Here is a 21,916-nt window from a genome sequence, read left to right on the forward strand (position 1 = left end):
AACATATCGCAATCGCGGGCACATGGATGGTGATTGGTCAAATTCTTCCATTCGAAAACATTCCTGGCAATGGCGATCAGCTGAACCAAAGTGCTACGCTTATGGTTATCAATTTATTTCACATATATATATAGTAAAGCTGCAACTACACATAATATTGGAATAAATTATTCCTGATAAAATAATAGTTTCAGATACAATTTTTCCGCTCATTGTATCAAAATTCTTTAAAGTTGTATTATCGTCCGAATCGCCGGTTGATTCCGAGAAAAGTGTGTACAGCTTAATGCTACTTCCGGCTTAGTTTACGAGACAAGACGCACGGTAATCTTTATCTCTGCATATAAAACAATGCCAATCAGAACAGGAAATACAATTTAATGGGCTAATTATGTTTAGTTATGTTTTATCTCAAATTTCAAATTTGTATTGACCAAGTTTAATTGATATAATCTGTTCGGTCTCCCTGAATTCGCTGAAGGGCTACGATGTATTTTTTTCTGCAGAAGACATTTTTATTGCATATGTAGAGATTTTGTATGCACTAGTGATGTGCTTTATTCCGATTCGCTTTAGAGCCGGGGTATATAAATTAGCATTGATTTCCCGAATGAAACATTGTCCCTCATACAGCACACAAATGTCTAGTGATGTTGTATCGCAAATTTAATGTTTTCATTTCTGGGCAAAACATGTACAGGACCTCCTCAAGAGTCACAAAAAAAAACACCAAGCAAAGACGATCGCACTTTCACAAATAATTTTTTTTTTTTATTTTAGTGGTGTTCAAGGGAACAATGTGCATGTCAGGACACATGCTTCTTGTACTGATAGGTTTGATGCTATAAATATGTCCACCATGACACATCTGGAAGTTAGAGAGTGTGGTACCACCATGACACGTCCAACAGCCACGACTACCAGCTATAGAGTGGTGCCACCATGACACATCCAACAACCACGACTACCAGCTATAGAGTGGTTCCCCTGGGCCATATCCAACAGCCATGATAACCAGCTGTAGAGTGGTTCCCCTGCCCACATAAAAAAAACCCTTTAAGGCCAGCCATAGAGTGGTGACACCATGACACATCCAACAACAATGTCTGCCAGCTAGAGTGGTGACACCATGACACATCCAACAACAATGTCTGCCAGTTAGATTGGTGACACCATGACACATCCAACAACCATGTCTGCCAGCTAGAGAGGTGACACCATGACACATCCAACAACCATGGCTGCCAGCTAGAGTGGTGACACCATGACACATCCAACAACCATGGCTGCCAGCTAGAGTGGTGCCACCATGACACATCCAACAACAATGTCTGCCAGCTAGAGTGGTGCCACCATGACACATCCAACAACCATGGCTGCCAGCTAGAGTGGTGACACCATGACACATCCAACAACCATGGCTGCCAGCTAGAGTGGTGACACCATGACACATCCAACAACCATGGCTGCCAGCTAGAGTGGTGCCACCATGACACATCCAACAACAATGTCTGCCAGCTAGAGTGGTGACACCATGACACATCCAACAACCATGGCTGCCAGCTAGAGTGGTGACACCAGGATACATCCAACAACCATGTCTGCTGTGCTCTGAGGAGGATGTTCTTCCAACACGACAGCCTTGGTTTCTGTCACACGCTTCCTGTCCACCTCATACATCCACAACATCTCGAGTACTAGATGGTGCATACCTCCACCTACGGTTGGTTTGGCATGGGTATCATCTTTTCACCTACCTATGTGGGAATATACTATTTACAACATGTCAGTCTCATTGAGGCATAGCAGCTTCCAATGCTTCAGACTTGATCACCACAGATTGCTCAGGATTAGTCCAATGTTATTGACATTATCACTGTTGATACGGCCCCTCACTCCACCTCCCCCACCACATGCTTCTCTTTCTCCTTGACCTCCGGGATGGCCCCTGGCTTACTGTGTGCTTGGCGGTTGCTCTCCCTGGAAATACAGAGCGTACATGTATATGACCGTGTAAACATTTACTGCATTAGGGTTGCCTCAATAGTTCAACATTGACTGCATTAGGTTGCCTCAATAGTTCAACATTGACTGCATTAGGGTTGCCTCAATAGTTAAACATTTACTGCATTAGGGTTGCCTCAATAGTTAAACATTGACTACATTAGGGTTGCCTCAATAGTTAAAAATTGACTGCATTAGGGTAGCCTCAATAGTTAAACATTGACTGCGTTAAGGTTGCCTCAATAGTTAAACTTTGACTGCATTAGGGTTGCCTCAATAGTTAAACATTGACTGCATTAAGGTTGCCTCAATAGTTAAACATTTACTGCATTAGGGTTGCCTCAATAGTTAAACATTGACTGCATTAAGGTTGCCTCAATAGTTAAACATTGACTGCATTAGGGTAGCCTCAATAGTTAAACATTGACTGCATTAGGGTTGCCTCAATAGTTAAACATTGACTGCATTAGGGTTGCCTCAATAGTTAAACATTGACTGCATTAAGGTTGCCTCAATAGTTAAACATTGACTGCATTAGGGTAGCCTCAATAGTTAAACATTGACTGCAATAGGGTTGCCTCAATAGTTAAACATTGACTACATTAAGGTTGCCTCAATAGTTAAACATTGACTGCATTAGGGTAGCCTCAATAGTTAAACATTGACTGCAATAGGGTAGCCTCAATAGTTAAACATTGACTGCAATAGGGTTGCCTCAATAGTTAAACATTGACTACATTAACGTAGCCTCAATAGTTAAACATTGACTGCAATAGGGTTGCCTCAATAGTTAAACATTGACTACATTAAGGTTGCCTCAATAGTTAAACATTGACTACTTTAAGGTTGCCTCAATAGTTAATTATTGACTGCATTAGGGTTGCCTCAATATTTAAACATTAACTGCCTTAGGGTTGCCTCAATAGTTAAACATTGACTGCCTTAGGGTTGCCTCAATAGTTAAACATTGACTGCCTTAGGGTTGCCTCAATAGTTAAACATTGACTGCCTTAGGGTTGCCTCAATAGTTAAACATTGACTGCCTTAGGGTTGCCTCAATAGTTAAACATTGACTGCATTAGGGTTGCCTCAATAGTTAAACATTGACTGCCTTAGGGTTGCCTCAATAGTTAAACATTGACTGCCTTAGGGTTGCCTCAATAGTTAAACATTGACTATGTTAAGGTTGCCTCAATAGTTAAACATTGACTGCAATAGGGTTGCCTCAATAGTTAAACATTGACTACATTAAGGTTGCCTCAATAGTTAAACATTGACTACATTAAGGTAGCCTCAATAGTTAAACATTGACTGCAATAGGGTAGCCTCAATAGTTAAACATTGACTGCAATAGGGTTGCCTCAATAGTTAAACATTGACTACATTAAGGTTGCCTCAATAGTTAAACATTGACTACTTTAAGGTTGCCTCAATAGTTAATTATTGACTGCATTAGGGTTGCCTCAATAGTTAAACATTGACTGCCTTAGGGTTGCCTCAATAGTTAAACATTGACTGCCTTAGGGTTGCCTCAATAGTTAAACATTGACTGCAATAGGGTTGCCTCAATAGTTAAACATTGACTACATTAGGGTTGCCTCAATAGTTAAACATTGACTGCATTAGGGTTGCCTCAATAGTTAAACATTGACTGCCTTAGGGTTGCCTCAATAGTTAAACATTGACTGCCTTAGGGTTGCCTCAATAGTTAAACATTGACTACATTAGGGTTGCCTCAATAGTTAAACTTTGACTGCATTAGGGTTGCCTCAATAGTTAAACATTGACTGCCTTAGGGTTGCCTCAATAGTTAAACATTGACTGCCTTAGGGTTGCCTCAATAGTTAAACATTGACTATGTTAAGGTTGCCTCAATAGTTAAACATTGACTGCAATAGGGTTGCCTCAATAGTTAAACATTGACTACATTAAGGTTGCCTCAATGGTTAAACATTGACTACATTAAGGTTGCCTCAATAGTTAAACATTGACTACTTTAAGGTTGCCTCAATAGTTAATTATTGACTGCATTAGGGTTGCCTCAATAGTTAAACATTGACTGCCTTAGGGTTGCCTCAATAGTTAAACATTGACTGCCTTAGGGTTGCCTCAATAGTTAAACATTGACTGCAATAGGGTTGCCTCAATAGTTAAACATTGACTACATTAGGGTTGCCTCAATAGTTAAACATTGACTGCATTAGGGTTGCCTCAATAGTTAAACATTGACTGCCTTAGGGTTGCCTCAATAGTTAAACATTGACTGCCTTAGGGTTGCCTCAATAGTTAAACATTGACTACATTAGGGTTGCCTCAATAGTTAAACATTGACTGCCTTAGGGTTGCCTCAATAGTTAAACATTGACTGCCTTAGGGTTGCCTCAATAGTTAAACATTGACTACATTAGGGTAACCTCAATAGTTAAACATTGACTACATTAGGGTTGCCTCAATAGTTAAACATTGACTGCCTTAGGGTTGCCTCAATAGTTAAACATTGACTACATTAGGGTTGCCTCAATAGTTAAACATTGACTGCATTAGGGGTTGCCTCAATAGTTAAACTTTGACTGCATTAGGGTTGCCTCAATAGTTAAACATTGACTGCCTTAGGGTTGCCTCAATAGTTAAACATTGACTGCCTTAGGGTTGCCTCAATAGTTAAACATTGACTATGTTAAGGTTGCCTCAATAGTTAAACATTGACTGCAATAGGGTTGCCTCAATAGTTAAACATTGACTACATTAAGGTTGCCTCAATGGTTAAACATTGACTGCAATAGGGTTGCCTCAATAGTTAAACATTGACTACATTAACGTAGCCTCAATAGTTAAACATTGACTGCAATAGGGTTGCCTCAATAGTTAAACATTGACTACATTAAGGTTGCCTCAATAGTTAAACATTGACTACTTTAAGGTTGCCTCAATAGTTAATTATTGACTGCATTAGGGTTGCCTCAATATTTAAACATTAACTGCCTTAGGGTTGCCTCAATAGTTAAACATTGACTGCCTTAGGGTTGCCTCAATAGTTAAACATTGACTGCCTTAGGGTTGCCTCAATAGTTAAACATTGACTGCCTTAGGGTTGCCTCAATAGTTAAACATTGACTGCAATAGGGTAGCCTCAATAGTTAAACATTGACTACAATAGGGTAGCCTCAATAGTTAAACATTGACTGCAATAGGGTTGCCTCAATAGTTAAACATTGACTACATTAAGGTTGCCTCAATAGTTAAACATTGACTACTTTAAGGTTGCCTCAATAGTTAATTATTGACTGCATTAGGGTTGCCTCAATATTTAAACATTGACTGCCTTAGGGTTGCCTCAATAGTTAAACATTGACTGCCTTAGGGTTGCCTCAATAGTTAAACATTGACTACATTAGGGTTGCCTCAATAGTTAAACATTGACTACATTAGGGTTGCCTCAATAGTTAAACATTGACTGCATTAGGGGTTGCCTCAATAGTTAAACATTGACTGCATTAGGGGTTGCCTCAATAGTTAAACTTTGACTGCATTAGGGTTGCCTCAATAGTTAAACATTGACTGCCTTAGGGTTGCCTCAATAGTTAAACATTGACTGCCTTAGGGTTGCCTCAATAGTTAAACATTGACTGCAATAGGGTTGCCTCAATAGTTAAACATTGACTACATTAAGGTTGCCTCAATAGTTAAACATTGAGTACTTTAAGGTTGCCTCAATAGTTAATTATTGACTGCATTAGGGTTGCCTCAATAGTTAAACATTGACTGCCTTAGGGTTGCCTCAATAGTTAAACATTGACTGCCTTAGGGTTGCCTCAATAGTTAAACATTGACTGCAATAGGGTTGCCTCAATAGTTAAACATTGACTACATTAGGGTTGCCTCAATAGTTAAACATTGACTGCATTAGGGTTGCCTCAATATTTAAACATTGACTGCCTTAGGGTTGCCTCAATAGTTAAACATTGACTACATTAGGGTTGCCTCAATAGTTAAACATTGACTGCCTTAGGGTTGCCTCAATAGTTAAACATTGACTATGTTAAGGTTGCCTCAATAGTTAAACATTGACTGCATTAGGGTTGCTCAATAGTTAAACATTGACTGCATTAGGGTTGCCATCAGCAGCTTACTTTCGCCTGTGTGAAGCTCGGATCAGTTTGATTTCTTTGGCGCCATTGTAGACAAATTGGGGTACATGACGATGCCGTGAGATTCGCCGGACTTGGGGGTGGTGTCCAAACTTTTCCTTTAGTTTCTCATTGTAGTTGAATGCTGTTTTCTCCCTTGGTTTTAGCTGTAAGAAAATATACATATGTCAAGGTTATCTACCGCTTAACCTTGGTGTTGGGGTCAGGGTGAATGAGTGAGTGAATATGGTTTTACGCCGCTTTTAGCAATATTCCAGCAATATCACGACATGCAGCTGGAAGCTGTCTCTTAGTGACACCAGGTGGACCGTTGTCTCCAGGGTGACACCAGGTGGACAGTTGTCTCTTAGTGACGCTATGCAGCTGGAAGCTTTCTCTTAGTGACACCAGGTGGACAGTTGTCTCTTAGTGACGACATGCAGCTGGAAGCTGTCTCTTAGTGACACCAGGTGGACCGTTGTCTCTTAGTGACGACATGCAGCTGGAAGCTTTCTCTTAGTGACACCAGGTGGACAGTTGTCTCTTAGTGACGACATGCAGCTGGAAGCTGTCTCTTAGTGACACCAGGTGGACCGTTGTCTCCAGGGTGACACCAGGTGGACAGTTGTCTCTTAGTGACGACATGCAGCTGGAAGTTTTCTCTTAGTAAGTGAGTGAGTTTGGTTTTACGCCGCTTTTAGCAATATTCCAGCAATAGCACGGTGGGGGACACCAGAAATGGGCTTCACACATTGTACCCATGTCGGGATTCGAACCCCGGGTCTTCAGCGTGACGAGCGAACGCTTTAACCACTAGGCTACCCGATCACCTCTTGTCTCTTAGTGACACTATGCAGCTGGACAGTTTTCTCTTAGTGACGCTATGCAGCTGGAGGCTGTCTCTTAGTGGCACTATGCAGCTGGACAGTTGTCTCTTAGTGACACCATGCAGCTGGACAGTTTTCTCTTAGTGACGCCATGCAGCTGGACAGATGTCTCTTAGTGACACTATGCAGCTGGAAGTTGTCTCTTAGTGACACCAGGTGGACCGTTGTCTCTTAGTGACACCATGCAGCTGGACAGTTGTCTCTTAGTGACACCAGGTGGACCGTTGTCTCTTAGTGACACCATGCAGCTGGACAGTTGTCTCTTAGTGACACCATGCAGCTGGACAGTTGTCTCTTAGTGACACCAGGTGGACTGTTGTCTCTTAGTGACACCATGCAGCCGGACAGTTGTCCCTTAGAGACACTATGCAGCTGGACAGTTGTCTCTTAGTGACACTATGCAGCTGGAAAGTTGTCTCTTAGTGACACCATGCAGCTGGACAGTTGTCTCTTAGTGACACTATGCAGCTGGAAGCTGTCTCTTAGTGACACTATGCAGCTGGAAGTTGTCTCTTAGTAACACTATGCAGCTGGACAGTTGTCTCTTAGTGACACCATGCAGCTGAACAGTTGTCTCTTAGTGACACCATGCAGCTGGAAGCTGTCTCTTAGTGACACCAGCTGGACAGTTGTCTCTTCGTGACACCATGCAGCTGGACAGTTATGTATCAGTCACAACTTCTGGAAACTTTTATATCCAAGGATGGGAAGCAGAAGGAAGACACACGCACCACTCCCAGTTTCTCAGAGGCATTTGCCTTCCAAACTCTGATGTTCATCTCATCGGAGGCGGACAGAATGTACTTATTGTCCAGTGACCACCGCACCACACTGACGCGCTGCATCCGCTTGGCATGGTAAATCTCCCTGCAAACAAAGAACACAAGATCTCACCATAAGAGGCACACATGCCATGAAGCTTTGTTTGTTCATCTCCAGTATTCCAGCAACAGGCACCTGTTCAACACTAGACCTATCAATGTACCATCTTTGGTGAAGAAATATTGTACGGTTTTCAAGATCAGCTCCAGAAACGAGCATTATGGCCATTTTCAGCATAGATACATGTGAAAGCAAGGCGTGTGTCTGAGATACATGTGAAAGCAAGGCGTGTGTCTGAGATACATGTGGCAGCAAGGTGTGTGTCTGAGATACATATGGAAGCAAGGTGTGTGTCTGAGATACATATGGAAGCAAGGTGTGTGTCTGAGATACATATGGAAGCAAGGTGTGTGTCTGAGATACATGTGGAAGCAAGGTGTGTGTCTGAGATACATATGGAAGCAAGGTGTGTGTCTGAGATACATATGGAAGCAAGGTGTGTGTCTGAGATACATGTGGCAGCAAGGTGTGTGTCTGAGATACATGTGGAAGCAAGGTGTGTGTCTGAGATACATGTGGCAGCAAGACGTGTGTCTGAGATACATGTGGCAGCAAGGTGTGTGTCTGAGATACATATGGCAGCAAGGTGTGTGTCTGAGATACATATGGAAGCAAGGTGTGTGTCTGAGATACATATGGAAGCAAGGTGTGTGTCTGAGATACATGTGAAAGCAAGGCGTGTGTCTGAGATACATATGGAAGCAAGGTGTGTATCTGAGATACATATGGAAGCAAGGTGTGTGTCTGAGATACATGTGAAAGCAAGGCGTGTGTCTGAGATACATGTGAAAGCAAGGTGTGTGTCTGAGATACATGTGAAAGCAAGGTGTGTGTCTGAGATACATATGGAAGCAAGGTGTGTGTCTGAGATACATGTGAAAGCAAGGCGTGTGTCTGAGATACATATGGAGGCAAGGTGTGTGTCTGAGATACATATGGCAGCAAGGTGTGTGTCTGAGATACATGTGAAAGCAAGGCGTGTGTCTGAGATACATATGGAAGCAAGGTGTGTGTCTGAGATACATATGGAAGCAAGGTGTGTGTCTGAGATACATGTGACAGCAAGGTGTGTGTCTGAGATACATATGGAAGCAAGGTGTGTGTCTGAGATACATATGAAAGCAAGGCGTGTGTCTGAGATACATGTGAAAGCAAGACGTGTGTCTGAGATACATGTGAAAGCAAGGCGTGTGTCTGAGATACATATGGAAGCAAGGTGTGTGTCTGAGATACATGTGGCAGCAAGGTGTGTGTCTGAGATACATGTGGCAGCAAGGCGTGTTTCTGAGATACATGTGGCAGCAAGGCGTGTGTCTGAGATACATGTGAAAGCAAGGCGTGTGTCTGAGATACATATGGAAGCAAGGTGTGTGTCTGAGATACATGTGAAAGCAAGGTGTGTGTCTGAGATACATGTGGCAGCAAGGCGTGTGTCTGAGATACATGTGAAAGCAAGGCGTGTGTCTGAGATACATATGGAAGCAAGGTGTGTGTCTGAGATACATATGGAAGCAAGGCGTGTGTCTGAGATACATGTGGCAGCAAGGCGTGTGTCTGAGATACATATGGAAGCAAGGTGTGTGTCTGAGATACATGTGGCAGCAAGACGTGTGTCTGAGATACATGTGAAAGCAAGACGTGTGTCTGAGATACATATGGAAGCAAGGTGTGTGTCTGAGATACATATGGAAGCAAGGCGTGTGTCTGAGATACATATGGAAGCAAGGTGTGTGTCTGAGATACATATGGAGGCAAGGTGTGTGTCTGAGATACATATGGAAGCAAGGTGTGTGTCTGAGATACATATGGAGGCAAGGTGTGTGTCTGAGATACATATGGAGGCAAGGTGTGTGTCTGAGATACATATGGAGGCAAGGTGTGTGTCTGAGATACATATGGAAGCAAGGTGTGTGTCTGAGATACATATGGAGGCAAGGTGTGTGTCTGAGATACATATGGAGGCAAGGTGTGTGTCTGAGATACATGTGGCAGCAAGGCGTGTGTCTGAGATACATGTGAAAGCAAGACGTGTGTCTGAGATACATGTGAAAGCAAGACGTGTGTCTGAGATACATATGGAAGCAAGACGTGTGTCTGAGATACATATGGAAGCAACATGTGTGTCTGAGATACATGTGAAAGCAAGACGAGTGTCTGAGATACATGTGAAAGCAAGACGTGTGTCTGAGATACATATGGAAGCAAGACGTGTGTCTGAGATACATGTGAAAGCAAGACGTGTGTCTGAGATACATATGGAAGCAAGGTGTGTGTCTGAGATACATATGGAAGCAAGGTGTGTGTCTGAGATACATGTGAAAGCAAGACGTGTGTCTGAGATACATGTGAAAGCAAGACGTGTGTCTGAGATACATATGGAAGCAAGACGTGTGTCTGAGATACATATGGAAGCAAGGCGTGTGTCTGAGATACATATGGAAGCAAGGTGTGTGTCTGAGATACATATGGAAGCAAGGTGTGTGTCTGAGATACATATGGAGGCAAGGTGTGTGTCTGAGATACATGTGGCAGCAAGGTGTGTGTCTGAGATACATATGGAAGCAAGGTGTGTGTCTGAGATACATATGGAAGCAAGGCGTGTGTCTGAGATACATGTGGCAGCAAGGTGTGTGTCTGAGATACATATGGAAGCAAGGTGTGTGTCTGAGATACATGTGGCAGCAAGACGTGTGTCTGAGATACATGTGAAAGCAAGGCGTGTGTCTGAGATACATATGGAAGCAAGGTGTGTGTCTGAGATACATATGGAAGCAAGGTGTGTGTCTGAGATACATATGGAAGCAAGGTGTGTGTCTGAGATACATGTGGCAGCAAGGCGTGTGTCTGAGATACATGTGAAAGCAAGGCGTGTGTCTGAGATACATGTGGCAGCAAGGTGTGTGTCTGAGATACATGTGAAAGCAAGGCGTGTGTCTGAGATACATATGGAAGCAAGGTGTGTGTCTGACATACATATGGAAGCAAGGTGTGTGTCTGAGATACATATGGAAGCAAGGTGTGTGTCTGAGATACATGTGGCAGCAAGGTGTGTGTCTGAGATACATGTGGAAGCAAGGTGTGTGTCTGAGATACATGTGGCAGCAAGACGTGTGTCTGAGATACATGTGGCAGCAAGGTGTGTGTCTGAGATACATATGGCAGCAAGGTGTGTGTCTGAGATACATATGGCAGCAAGGTGTGTGTCTGAGATACATGTGGCAGCAAGGTGTGTGTCTGAGATACATGTGGCAGCAAGGTGTGTGTCTGAGATACATATGGCAGCAAGGTGTGTGTCTGAGATACATGTGGCAGCAAGGTGTGTGTCTGAGATACATGTGGCAGCAAGGCGTGTGTCTGAGATACATGTGAAAGCAAGGCGTGTGTCTGAGATACATGTGGCAGCAAGGAGTGTGTCTGAGATACATGTGAAAGCAAGGTGTGTGTCTGAGATACATATGGAAGCAAGGTGTGTGTCTGAGATACATATGGAGGCAAGGTGTGTATCTGAGATACATATGGAAGCAAGGTGTGTGTCTGAGATACATATGGAGGCAAGGCGTGTGTCTGAGATACATGTGGAAGCAAGGTGTGTGTCTGAGATACATATGGAAGCAAGGTGTGTGTCTGAGTTACATATGGAAGCAAGGTGTGTGTCTGAGATACATATGGAAGCAAGGTGTGTGTCTGAGATACATATGGAAGCAAGGTGTGTGTCTGAGATACATGTGGCAGCAAGGTGTGTGTCTGAGATACATGTGGAAGCAAGGTGTGTGTCTGAGATACATGTGGCAGCAAGACGTGTGTCTGAGATACATGTGACAGCAAGGTGTGTGTCTTTGATACATATGGCAGCAAGGTGTGTGTCTGAGATACATGTGAAAGCAAGGCGTGTGTCTGAGATACATGTGGAAGCAAGGTGTGTGTCTTTGATACATATGGAGGCAAGGTGTGTGTCTGGGATACATGTGGCAGCAAGGTGTGTGTCTGAGATACATGTGGAAGCAAGGTGTGTGTCTGAGATACATGTGGCAGCAAGACGTGTGTCTGAGATACATGTGGCAGCAAGGTGTGTGTCTGAGATACATATGGCAGCAAGGTGTGTGTCTGAGATACATGTGAAAGCAAGGCGTGTGTCTGAGATACATATGGAGGCAAGGTGTGTGTCTGAGATACATGTGAAAGCAAGGTGTGTGTCTGAGATACATATGGCAGCAAGGTGTGTGTCTGAGATACATATGGAAGCAAGGTGTGTGTCTGAGATACATATGGAAGCAAGGTGTGTGTCTGAGATACATATGGAAGCAAGGTGTGTGTCTGAGATACATGTGGCAGCAAGGTGTGTGTCTGAGATACATATGGAAGCAAGGTGTGTGTCTGAGATACATGTGGCAGCAAGGCGTGTGTCTGAGATACATGTGAAAGCAAGGCGTGTGTCTGAGATACATGTGGCAGCAAGGTGTGTGTCTGAGATACATGTGAAAGCAAGGCGTGTGTCTGAGATACATATGGAAGCAAGGTGTGTGTCTGAGATACATGTGGAAGCAAGGTGTGTGTCTGAGATTCACCGATACTGTGAGAAGGCCTTCCTCGGTTTGGACGTACCTGCTGTGTCGCTGGTCAACAGGAAATATTCTGACACACTTGTCATAGCCGGCTGACACGAACTCCCGTCCAGTAGGTGAGTAATCCACGTCCATCACTGAAGCAGAGGACAGCCATGACAAAAACGAAGCGAACACATTCGAGTTTCACTACACACTGAAATGGTATGTTAGAAGTCTTGTTCGTGCTGGACAACACAGAGTCATCAACTAAGACATGACAAAAACGAAGAGAACACATCCGAGTTTCACGACACACTGAAATAGGATGTTAGGAGTCTTGTTCGTGCTGGATGATATAGGTGGAGCAGGTGTAATTAGTTCAGGGTGGAGAGGGTGTGATCAGGTCAGGTTGGAGTGTGTGTCATCAGGTCAGGGTGGAGTGTGTGTCATCAGGTCAGGGTGGAGCATGTGTCATCAGGTCAGGGTGGAGAGGGTGTCATCATGTCAGGATGGAGTGGGTGTCATCAGGTCAGGATGGAGTGGGTGTCATCAGGTCAGGATGGAGTGGGTGTCATCAGGTCAGGATGGAGTGAGTGTCATCAGGTCAGCGTGGAGTGTGTGTCATCAGGTCAGGGTAGAGTGTGTGTCATCAGGTCAGGTTAGAGTGTGTGTCTTTAGGTCAGGATGGAGTGGGTGTCATCAGGTCAGGGTGGAGCATGTGTCATCAGGTCAGGTTGGAGAGGGTGTCATCATGTCAGGATGGAATGGGTGTCATCAGGTCAGGATGGAGTGGGTGTCATCAGGTCAGGATGGAGAGGGTGTCATCAGTTCAGTGTGGAGTGGGTGTCATCAGTTCAGGGTGGAGTGTGTGTCATCAGGTCAGGTTGGAGTGTGTGTCATCAGGTCAGGTTGGAGTGGGTGTCATCAGGTCAGGTTGGAGTGGGTGTCATCAGGTCAGGGTGGAGCATGTGTCATCAGGTCAGGGTGGAGTGGGTGTCATCAGGTCAGGGTGGAGCATGTGTCATCAGGTCAGGTTGGAGAGGGTGTCATCATATCAGGATGGAGTGTGTGTCATCAGGTCAGGATGGAGTGGGTGTCATCAGTTCAGGGTGAAGTGGGTGTCATCAAGTCAGGGTGGAGCATGTGTCATCAGGTCAGGTTGGAGAGGGTGTCATCAGGTCTGGTTGGCGTTGGTGTCATCAGCTCAGGGTGGAGTGGGTGTCATCAGTTCAGGGTGGAGCATGTGTCATCAGGTCAGGTTGGAGAGGGTGTCATCAGGTCAGGGTTAAGAGGGTGTCATCATGTCAGGATGGAGTGGGTGTCATCATGTCAGGGTGGAGTGTGTGTCATCAGGTCAGGGTGGAGTGTGTGTCATCAGGTCAGGGTGGAGCATGTGTCATCAGGTCAGGGTGGAGAGGGTGTCATCATGTCAGGGTGGAGTGTGTGTCATCAGGTCAGATTGGAGTGTGTGTCATCAGGTCAGGGTGGAGTGTGTGTCATCAGGTCAGGTTGGAGTGGGTGTCATCAGGTCAGGGTGGAGCATGTGTCATCAGGTCAGGGTGGAGTGGGTGTCATCAGGTCAGGGTGGAGCATGTGTCATCAGGTCAGGTTGGAGAGGGTGTCATCATATCAGGATGGAGTGTGTGTCATCAGGTCAGGATGGAGTGGGTGTCATCAGTTCAGGGTGAAGTGGGTGTCATCAAGTCAGGGTGGAGCATGTGTCATCAGGTCAGGTTGGAGAGGGTGTCATCAGGTCTGGTTGGCGTTGGTGTCATCAGCTCAGGGTGGAGTGGGTGTCATCAGTTCAGGGTGGAGCATGTGTCATCAGGTCAGGTTGGAGAGGGTGTCATCAGGTCAGGGTTAAGAGGGTGTCATCATGTCAGGATGGAGTGGGTGTCATCATGTCAGGGTGGAGTGTGTGTCATCAGGTCAGGGTGGAGTGTGTGTCATCAGGTCAGGGTGGAGCATGTGTCATCAGGTCAGGGTGGAGAGGGTGTCATCATGTCAGGGTGGAGTGTGTGTCATCAGGTCAGATTGGAGTGTGTGTCATCAGGTCAGGGTGGAGTGTGTGTCATCAGGTCAGGGTGGAGCATGTGTCATCAGGTCAGGGTGAAGAGGGTGTCATCAGGTCAGGGCGGAGAGGGTGTCATGTCAGGATGGAGTTGGTGTCATCAGGTCAGGATGGAGTGGGTGTCATCAGGTCAGGATGGAGAGGGTGTCATCAGGTCATTGTGGAGTTGGTGTCATCAGCTCAGGGTGGAGAGTGTGTCTTAAGGTCAGGATGGAGTGGGTGTCATCAGGTCAGGGTGGAGCATGTGTCATCAGGTCAGGTTGGATTGGGTGTCATCAGGTCAGGGTGGAGCATGTGTCATCAGGTCAGGGTGGATTGGGTGTCATCAGGTCAGGGTGGAAAGGGTGTCATCAGGTCAGTGTGCAATGGGTGTCATCAGGTCAGGGTGGAGATGGTGTCATCAGGTCAGTGTGCAATGGGTGTCATCAGGTCAATGTGGAGAGGGTGTCATCAGTTCAGGGTGGAGTGTGTGTCATCAGGTCAGGATGGAGTGGGTGTCATCAGTTCAGGGTGAAGTGGGTGTCATCAGGTCAGGGTGGAGCATGTGTCATCAGGTCAGGTTGGAGGGGGTGTCATCATGTCTGGTTGGCGTGGGTGTCATCAGCTCAGGGTGGAGTGTGTGTCATCAGGTCAGGTTAGAGTGTGTGTCTTTAGGTCAGGATGGAGTGGGTGTCATCAGGTCAGGGTGGAGCATGTGTCATCAGGTCAGATTGGAGTGTGTGTCATCAGGTCAGGATGGAGTGTGTGTCATCAGGTCAGGGTGGAGTGGGTGTCATCAGGTCAGGGTGCAGCCTGTGTCATCAGGTCAGGGTGGATTGGGTGTCATCAGGTCAGGGTGGAAAGGGTGTCATCAGGTCAGTGTGCAATGGGTGTCATCAGGTCAGGGTTGAGAGGGTGTCATCAGGTCAGTGTGCAATGGGTGTCATCAGGTCAGTGTGGAGTGGGTGTCATCAGATCAGGGTGGAGTGGGTGTCATCAGGTAAGGGTGGAAAGGGTGTCATCAGGTCTGGTTGGAGAGGGTGTCATCAGCTCAGGGTGGAGTGGTTGTCATCAGGTCAGGGTGGAGTGTGTGTCATCAGGTCAGTGTGCAATGGGTGTCATCAGGTCAGTGTGCAATGGGTGTCATCAGGTCAGGGTGGAGAGGGTGTCATCAGCTCAGGGTGGACTGGGTGTCATCAGGTCAGGATGGAGTGTGTGTCATCAGGTCAGGGTGGAGCATGTGTCATCAGGTCAGGGTGAAGAGGGTGTCATCAGGTCAGGGCGGAGAGGGTGTCATGTCAGGATGGAGTTGGTGTCATCAGGTCAGGATGGAGTGGGTGTCATCAGGTCAGGATGGAGAGGGTGTCATCAGGTCAGTGTGGAGTTGGTGTCATCAGCTCAGGGTGGAGTGTGTGTCATCAGGTCAGGTTAGAGTGTGTGTCTTTAGGTCAGGGTGGAGTTGGTGTGATCAGGTCAGATTGGAGTGTGTGTCATCAGGTCAGGATGGAGTGGGTGTCATCAGCTCAGGGTGGAGTGTGTGTCTTTAGGTCAGGATGGAGTGGGTGTCATCAGGTCAGGGTGGAGCATGTGTCATCAGGTCAGGTTGGAGTGGGTGTCATCAGGTCAGGGTGGAGCCTGTGTCATCAGGTCAGGTTGGAGAGGGTGTCATCAGGTCTGGTTGGCGTGGGTGTCATCAGCTCAGGGTGGAGTGGGTGTCATCAGTTCAGGGTGGAGCATGTGTCATCAGGTCAGGGTGGAGAGGGTGTCATCAGGTCAGGGTGGAGAGGGTGTCATCATGTGAGGATGGAGTGGGTGTCATCAGGTCAGGGTGGAGTGTGTGTCATCAGGTCAGGGTGGAGCATGAGTCATCAGGTCAGGGTAGAGAGGGTGTCATCACGTCAGGGTGGAGTGTGTGTCATCAGGTCAGATTGGAGTGTGTGTCATCAGGTCAGGGTGGAGTGTGTGTCATCAGGTCAGGGTGGAGCATGTGTCATCAGGTCAGGGTGAAGAGGGTGTCATCAGGTCAGGGTGGAGAGGGTGTCATGTCAGGATGGAGTGGGTGTCATCAGGTCAGGATGGAGTGGGTGTCATCAGGTCAGGATGGAGAGGGTGTCATCAGGTCAGTGTGGTGTTGGTGTCATCAGCTCAGGGTGGAGTGTGTGTCATCAGGTCAGGTTAGAGTGTGTGTCTTTAGGTCAGGATGGAGTGGGTGTCATCAGGTCAGGGTGGAGCATGTGTCATCAGGTCAGATTGGAGTGTGTGTCATCAGGTCAGGATGGAGTGTGTGTCATCAGGTCAGGGTGGAGTGGGTGTCATCAAGTCAGGGTGGAGCCTGTGTCATCAGGTCAGGGTGGATTGGGTGTCATCAGGTCAGGGTGGAAAGGGTGTCATCAGGTCAGTGTGCAATGGGTGTCATCAGGTCAGGGTGGAGAGGGTGTCATCAGGTCAGGGTGGAGCGTGTGTCATCAGGTCAGGGTGGAGCATGAGTCATCAGGTCAGGGTAGAGAGGGTGTCATCACGTCAGGGTGGAGTGTGTGTCATCAGGTCAGATTGGAGTGTGTGTCATCAGGTCAGGGTGGAGTGTGTGTCATCAGGTCAGGGTGGAGCATGTGTCATCAGGTCAGGGTGAAGAGGGTGTCATCAGGTCAGGGTGGAGAGGGTGTCATGTCAGGATGGAGTGGGTGTCATCAGGTCAGGATGGAGTGGGTGTCATCAGGTCAGGATGGAGAGGGTGTCATCAGGTCAGTGTGGAGTTGGTGTCATCAGCTCAGGGTGGAGTGTGTGTCATCAGGTCAGGTTAGAGTGTGTGTCTTTAGGTCAGGATGGAGTGGGTGTCATCAGGTCAGGGTGGAGCATGTGTCATCAGGTCAGATTGGAGTGTGTGTCATCAGGTCAGGATGGAGTGTGTGTCATCAGGTCAGGGTGGAGTGGGTGTCATCAAGTCAGGGTGGAGCCTGTGTCATTAGGTCAGGGTGGATTGGGTGTCATCAGGTCAGGGTGGAAAGGGTGTCATCAGGTCAGTGTGCAATGGGTGTCATCAGGTCAGGGTGGAGAGGGTGTCATCAGGTCAGGTTGGAGTGGGTGTCATCAGGTCAGGGTGGAGCCTGTGTCATCAGGTCAGGTTGGAGAGGGTGTCATCAGGTCTGGTTGGCGTGGGTGTCATCAGCTCAGGGTGGAGTGGGTGTCATCAGTTCAGGGTGGAGCATGTGTCATCAGGTCAGGGTGGAGAGGGTGTCATCAGGTCAGGGTGGAGAGGGTGTCATCATGTGAGGATGGAGTGGGTGTCATCAGGTCAGGGTGGAGTGTGTGTCATCAGGTCAGGGTGGAGCATGAGTCATCAGGTCAGGGTAGAGAGGGTGTCATCAGGTCAGGGTGGAGTGTGTGTCATCAGTTCAGATTGGAGTGTGTGTCATCAGGTCAGGGTGGAGTGTGTGTCATCAGGTCAGGGTGGAGCATGTGTCATCAGGTCAGGGTGAAGAGGGTGTCATCAGGTCAGGGTGGAGAGGGTGTCATGTCAGGATGGAGTGGGTGTCATCAGGTCAGGATGGAGTGGGTGTCATCAGGTCAGGATGGAGAGGGTGTCATCAGGTCAGTGTGGAGTTGGTGTCATCAGCTCAGGGTGGAGTGTGTGTCATCAGGTCAGGTTAGAGTGTGTGTCTTTAGGTCAGGATGGAGTGGGTGTCATCAGGTCAGGGTGGAGCATGTGTCATCAGGTCAGATTTGAGTGTGTGTCATCAGGTCAGGATGGAGTGTGTGTCATCAGGTCAGGGTGGAGTGGGTGTCATCAAGTCAGGGTGGAGCCTGTGTCATCAGGTCAGGGTGGATTGGGTGTCATCAGGTCAGGGTGGAAAGGGTGTCATCAGGTCAGTGTGCAATGGGTGTCATCAGGTCAGGGTGGAGAGGGTGTCATCATGTCAGGATGGAGTGGGTGTCATCAGGTCAGGATGGAGTGGGTGTCATCAGGTCAGGATGGAGTGGGTGTCATCAGGTCAGGATGGAGTGAGTGTCATCAGGTCAGCGTGGAGTTGGTGTCATCAGTTCAGGGTAGAGTGTGTGTCATCAGGTCAGGTTAGAGTGTGTGTCTTTAGGTCAGGATGGAGTGGGTGTCATCAGGTCAGGGTGGAGCATGTGTCATCAGGTCAGGATGGAGTGGGTGTCATCAGGTCAGGATGGAGTGGGTGTCATCAGGTCAGGATGGAGTGGGTGTCATCAGGTCAGGATGGAGAGGGTGTCATCAGTTCAGTGTGGAGTGGGTGTCATCAGTTCAGGGTGGAGTGTGTGTCATCAGGTCAGGTTGGAGTGGGTGTCATCAGGTCAGGTTGGAGTGGGTGTCATCAGGTCAGGGTGGAGTGGGTGTCATCAGGTCAGGGTGCAGTGGGTGTCATCAGGTCAGGGTGGAGTGGGTGTCATCAGGTCAGGGTGGAGTGGGTGTCATCAGGTCAGGGTGGAGTGGGTGTCATCAGGTCAGGGTGGAGTGGGTGTCATCAAGTCAGGGTGGAGCATGTGTCATCAGGTCAGGTTGGAGAGGGTGTCATCAGGTCTGGTTGGCGTGGGTGTCATCAGCTCAGGGTGGAGTGGGTGTCATCAGTTCAGGGTGGAGCATGTGTCATCAGGTCAGGGTGGAGAGGGTGTCATCAGGTCAGGGTTGAGAGGGTGTTATCCTGTCAGGATGGAGTGGGTGTCATCAGGTCAGGGTGGAGTGTGTGTCATCAGGTCAGGGTGGAGTGTGTGTCATCAGGTCAAGGTGGAGCATGTGTCATCAGGTCAGGGTGGAGAGGGTGTCATCATGTCAGGGTGGAGTGTGTGTCATCAGGTCAGATTGGAGTGTGTGTCATCAGGTCAGATTGGAGTGTGTGTCATCAGGTCAGGGTGGAGTGTGTGTCATCAGGTCAGGGTGGAGCATGTGTCATCAGGTCAGGGTGAAGAGGGTGTCATCAGGTCAGGGCGGAGAGGGTGTCATGTCAGGATGGAGTTGGTGTCATCAGGTCAGGATGGAGTGGGTGTCATCAGGTCAGGATGGAGAGGGTGTCATCAGGTAAGTGTGGAGTTGGTGTCATCGGCTCAGGGTGGAGTGTGTGTCATCAGGTCAGGTTAGAGTGGGTGTCTTTAGGTCAGGGTGGAGTTGGTGTCATCAGTTCAGGGTAGAGTGTGTGTCATCAGGTCAGGTTAGAGTGTGTGTCTTTAGGTCAGGATGGAGTGGGTGTCATCAGGTCAGGGTGGAGCATGTGTCATCAGGTCAGGGTGGAGCATGTGTCATCAGGTCAGGTTGGAGAGGGTGTCATCATATCAGGATGGAGTGTGTGTCATCAGGTCAGGATGGAGTGGGTGTCATCAGTTCAGGGTGAAGTGGGTGTCATCAAGTCAGGGTGGAGCATGTGTCATCAGGTCAGGTTGGATTGGGTGTCATCAGGTCAGGGTGGAAAGGGTGTCATCAGGTCAGTGTGCAATGGGTGTCATCAGGTCAGGGTGGAGAGGGTGTCATCATGTCAGGATGGAGTGGGTGTCATCAGGTCAGGATGGAGTGGGTGTCATCAGGTCAGGATGGAGTGGGTGTCATCAGGTCAGGATGGAGTGAGTGTCATCAGGTCAGCGTGGAGTTGGTGTCATCAGTTCAGGGTAGAGTGTGTGTCATCAGGTCAGGTTAGAGTGTGTGTCTTTAGGTCAGGATGGAGTGGGTGTCATCAGGTCAGGGTGGAGCATGTGTCATCAGGTCGGGTTGGAGAGGGTGTCATCATGTCAGGATGGAGTGGGTGTCATCAGGTCAGGATGGAGTGGGTGTCATCAGGTCAGGATGGAGAGGGTGTCATCAGTTCAGTGTGGAGTGGGTGTCATCAGTTCAGGGTGGAGTGTGTGTCATCAGGTCAGGTTGGAGTGGGTGTCATCAGGTCAGGTTGGAGTGGGTGTCATCAGGTCAGGGTGGAGTGGGTGTCATCAGGTCAGGGTGGAGTGGGTGTCATCAGGTCAGGGTGGTGTGGGTGTCACCAGGTCAGGGTGGAGTGGGTGTCATCAGGTCAGGGTGGAGTGGGTGTCATCAGGTCAGGGTGCAGTGGGTGTCATCAGGTCAGGTTGGAGAGGGTGTCATCATATCAGGATGGAGTGTGTGTCGTCAGGTCAGGATGGAGTGGGTGTCATCAGTTCAGGGTGAAGTGGGTGTCATCAAGTCAGGGTGGAGCATGTGTCATCAGGTCAGGTTGGAGAGGGTGTCATCAGGTCTGGTTGGCGTGGGTGTTATCAGCTCAGGGTGGAGTGGGTGTCATCAGTTCAGGGTGGAGCATGTGTCATCAGGTCAGGGTGGAGAGGGTGTCATCAGGTCAGGGTGGAGTGTGTGTCATCAGGTCAGGGTGGAGTGGGTGTCATCAGTTCAGGGTGGAGCATGTGTTATCATGTCAGGATGGAGTGGGTGTCATGAGGTCAAGGTGGAGTGTGTGTCATCAGGTCAGGGTGGAGTGTGTGTCATCAGGTCAGGGTGGAGCATGTGTCATCAGGTCAGGGTGGAGAGGGTGTCATCATGTCAGGGTGGAGTGTGTGTCATCAGGTCAGATTGGAGTGTGTGTCATCAGGTCAGATTGGAGTGTGTGTCATCAGGTCAGGGTGGAGTGTGTGTCATCAGGTCAGGGTGGAGTGTGTGTCATCAGGTCAGGGTGGAGTGTGTGTCATCAGGTCAGGGTGGAGCATGTGTCATCAGGTCAGGGTGAAGAGGGTGTCATCAGGTCAGGGCGGAGAGGGTGTCATGTCAGGATGGAGTTAGTGTCATCAGGTCAGGATGGAGTGGGTGTCATCAGGTCAGGATGGAGAGGGTGTCATCAGGTAAGTGTGGAGTTGGTGTCATCGGCTCAAGGTGGAGTGTGTGTCATCAGGTCAGGTTAGAGTGGGTGTCTTTAGGTCAGGGTGGAGTTGGTGTCATCAGGTCAGATTGGAGTGTATGTCATCAGGTCAGGATGGAGTGGGTGTCATCAGGTCAGGATGGAGAGGGTGTCATCAGGTCATTGTGGAGTTGGTGTCATCAGCTCAGGGTGGAGAGTGTGTCTTTAGGTCAGGATGGAGTGGGTGTCATCAGGTCAGGTTGGAGCATGTGTCATCAGGTCAGGTTGGAGTGGGTGTCATCAGGTCAGGGTGGAGCCTGTGTCATCAGGTCAGGGTGGATTGGGTGTCATCAGGTCAGGGTGGAAAGGGTGTCATCAGGTCATGAGGTCAGGGTGGAGTGGTTGTCATCGGGTCAGGGTGGAGTGTGTGTCATCAGGTCAGAGTGCAATGGGTGTCATCAGGTCAGTGTGCAATGGGTGTCATCAGGTCAGGGGGCAGTGGGTGTCATCAGGTCAGGGTGGAGTGGGTGTCATCAGGTCAGGGTGGAGTGGGTGTCATCTGGTCTGGTTGGAGAGGGTGTCATCAGATCAGGGTGGAGTGGGTGTCATCAGGTCAGTG

The 21,916-nt window shown here is 48.0% G+C and overlaps 1 protein-coding gene across 1 annotated transcript in view; it reads right to left on the reverse strand.

Annotated features, from left to right (window-relative positions):
• Nucleotides 1-746: 746 nt before the first annotated feature.
• Nucleotides 747-21,916, reverse strand: part of LOC124126547 (DDB1- and CUL4-associated factor 13-like) — a 42,124-nt gene continuing 20,954 nt past the window's right edge. Inside the window, exons 9-12 of the mRNA XM_046490012.2 lie at nucleotides 12,503-12,599; nucleotides 7,750-7,885; nucleotides 6,135-6,298; nucleotides 747-1,980 (exon numbers count right to left, since the gene is read on the reverse strand). Coding sequence (XP_046345968.1) covers nucleotides 1,893-1,980; nucleotides 6,135-6,298; nucleotides 7,750-7,885; nucleotides 12,503-12,599 — 485 coding nt within the window. The 3' untranslated portion in view covers nucleotides 747-1,892. The remainder of the gene's footprint in view (nucleotides 1,981-6,134; nucleotides 6,299-7,749; nucleotides 7,886-12,502; nucleotides 12,600-21,916) is intronic.

The sequence above is a fragment of the Haliotis rufescens genome, unplaced genomic scaffold (genome assembly GCF_023055435.1).
Source record: "Haliotis rufescens isolate VD_foot unplaced genomic scaffold, xgHalRufe1.0.p SCAF_1, whole genome shotgun sequence".
NCBI lineage: Eukaryota > Metazoa > Mollusca > Gastropoda > Lepetellida > Haliotidae > Haliotis > Haliotis rufescens.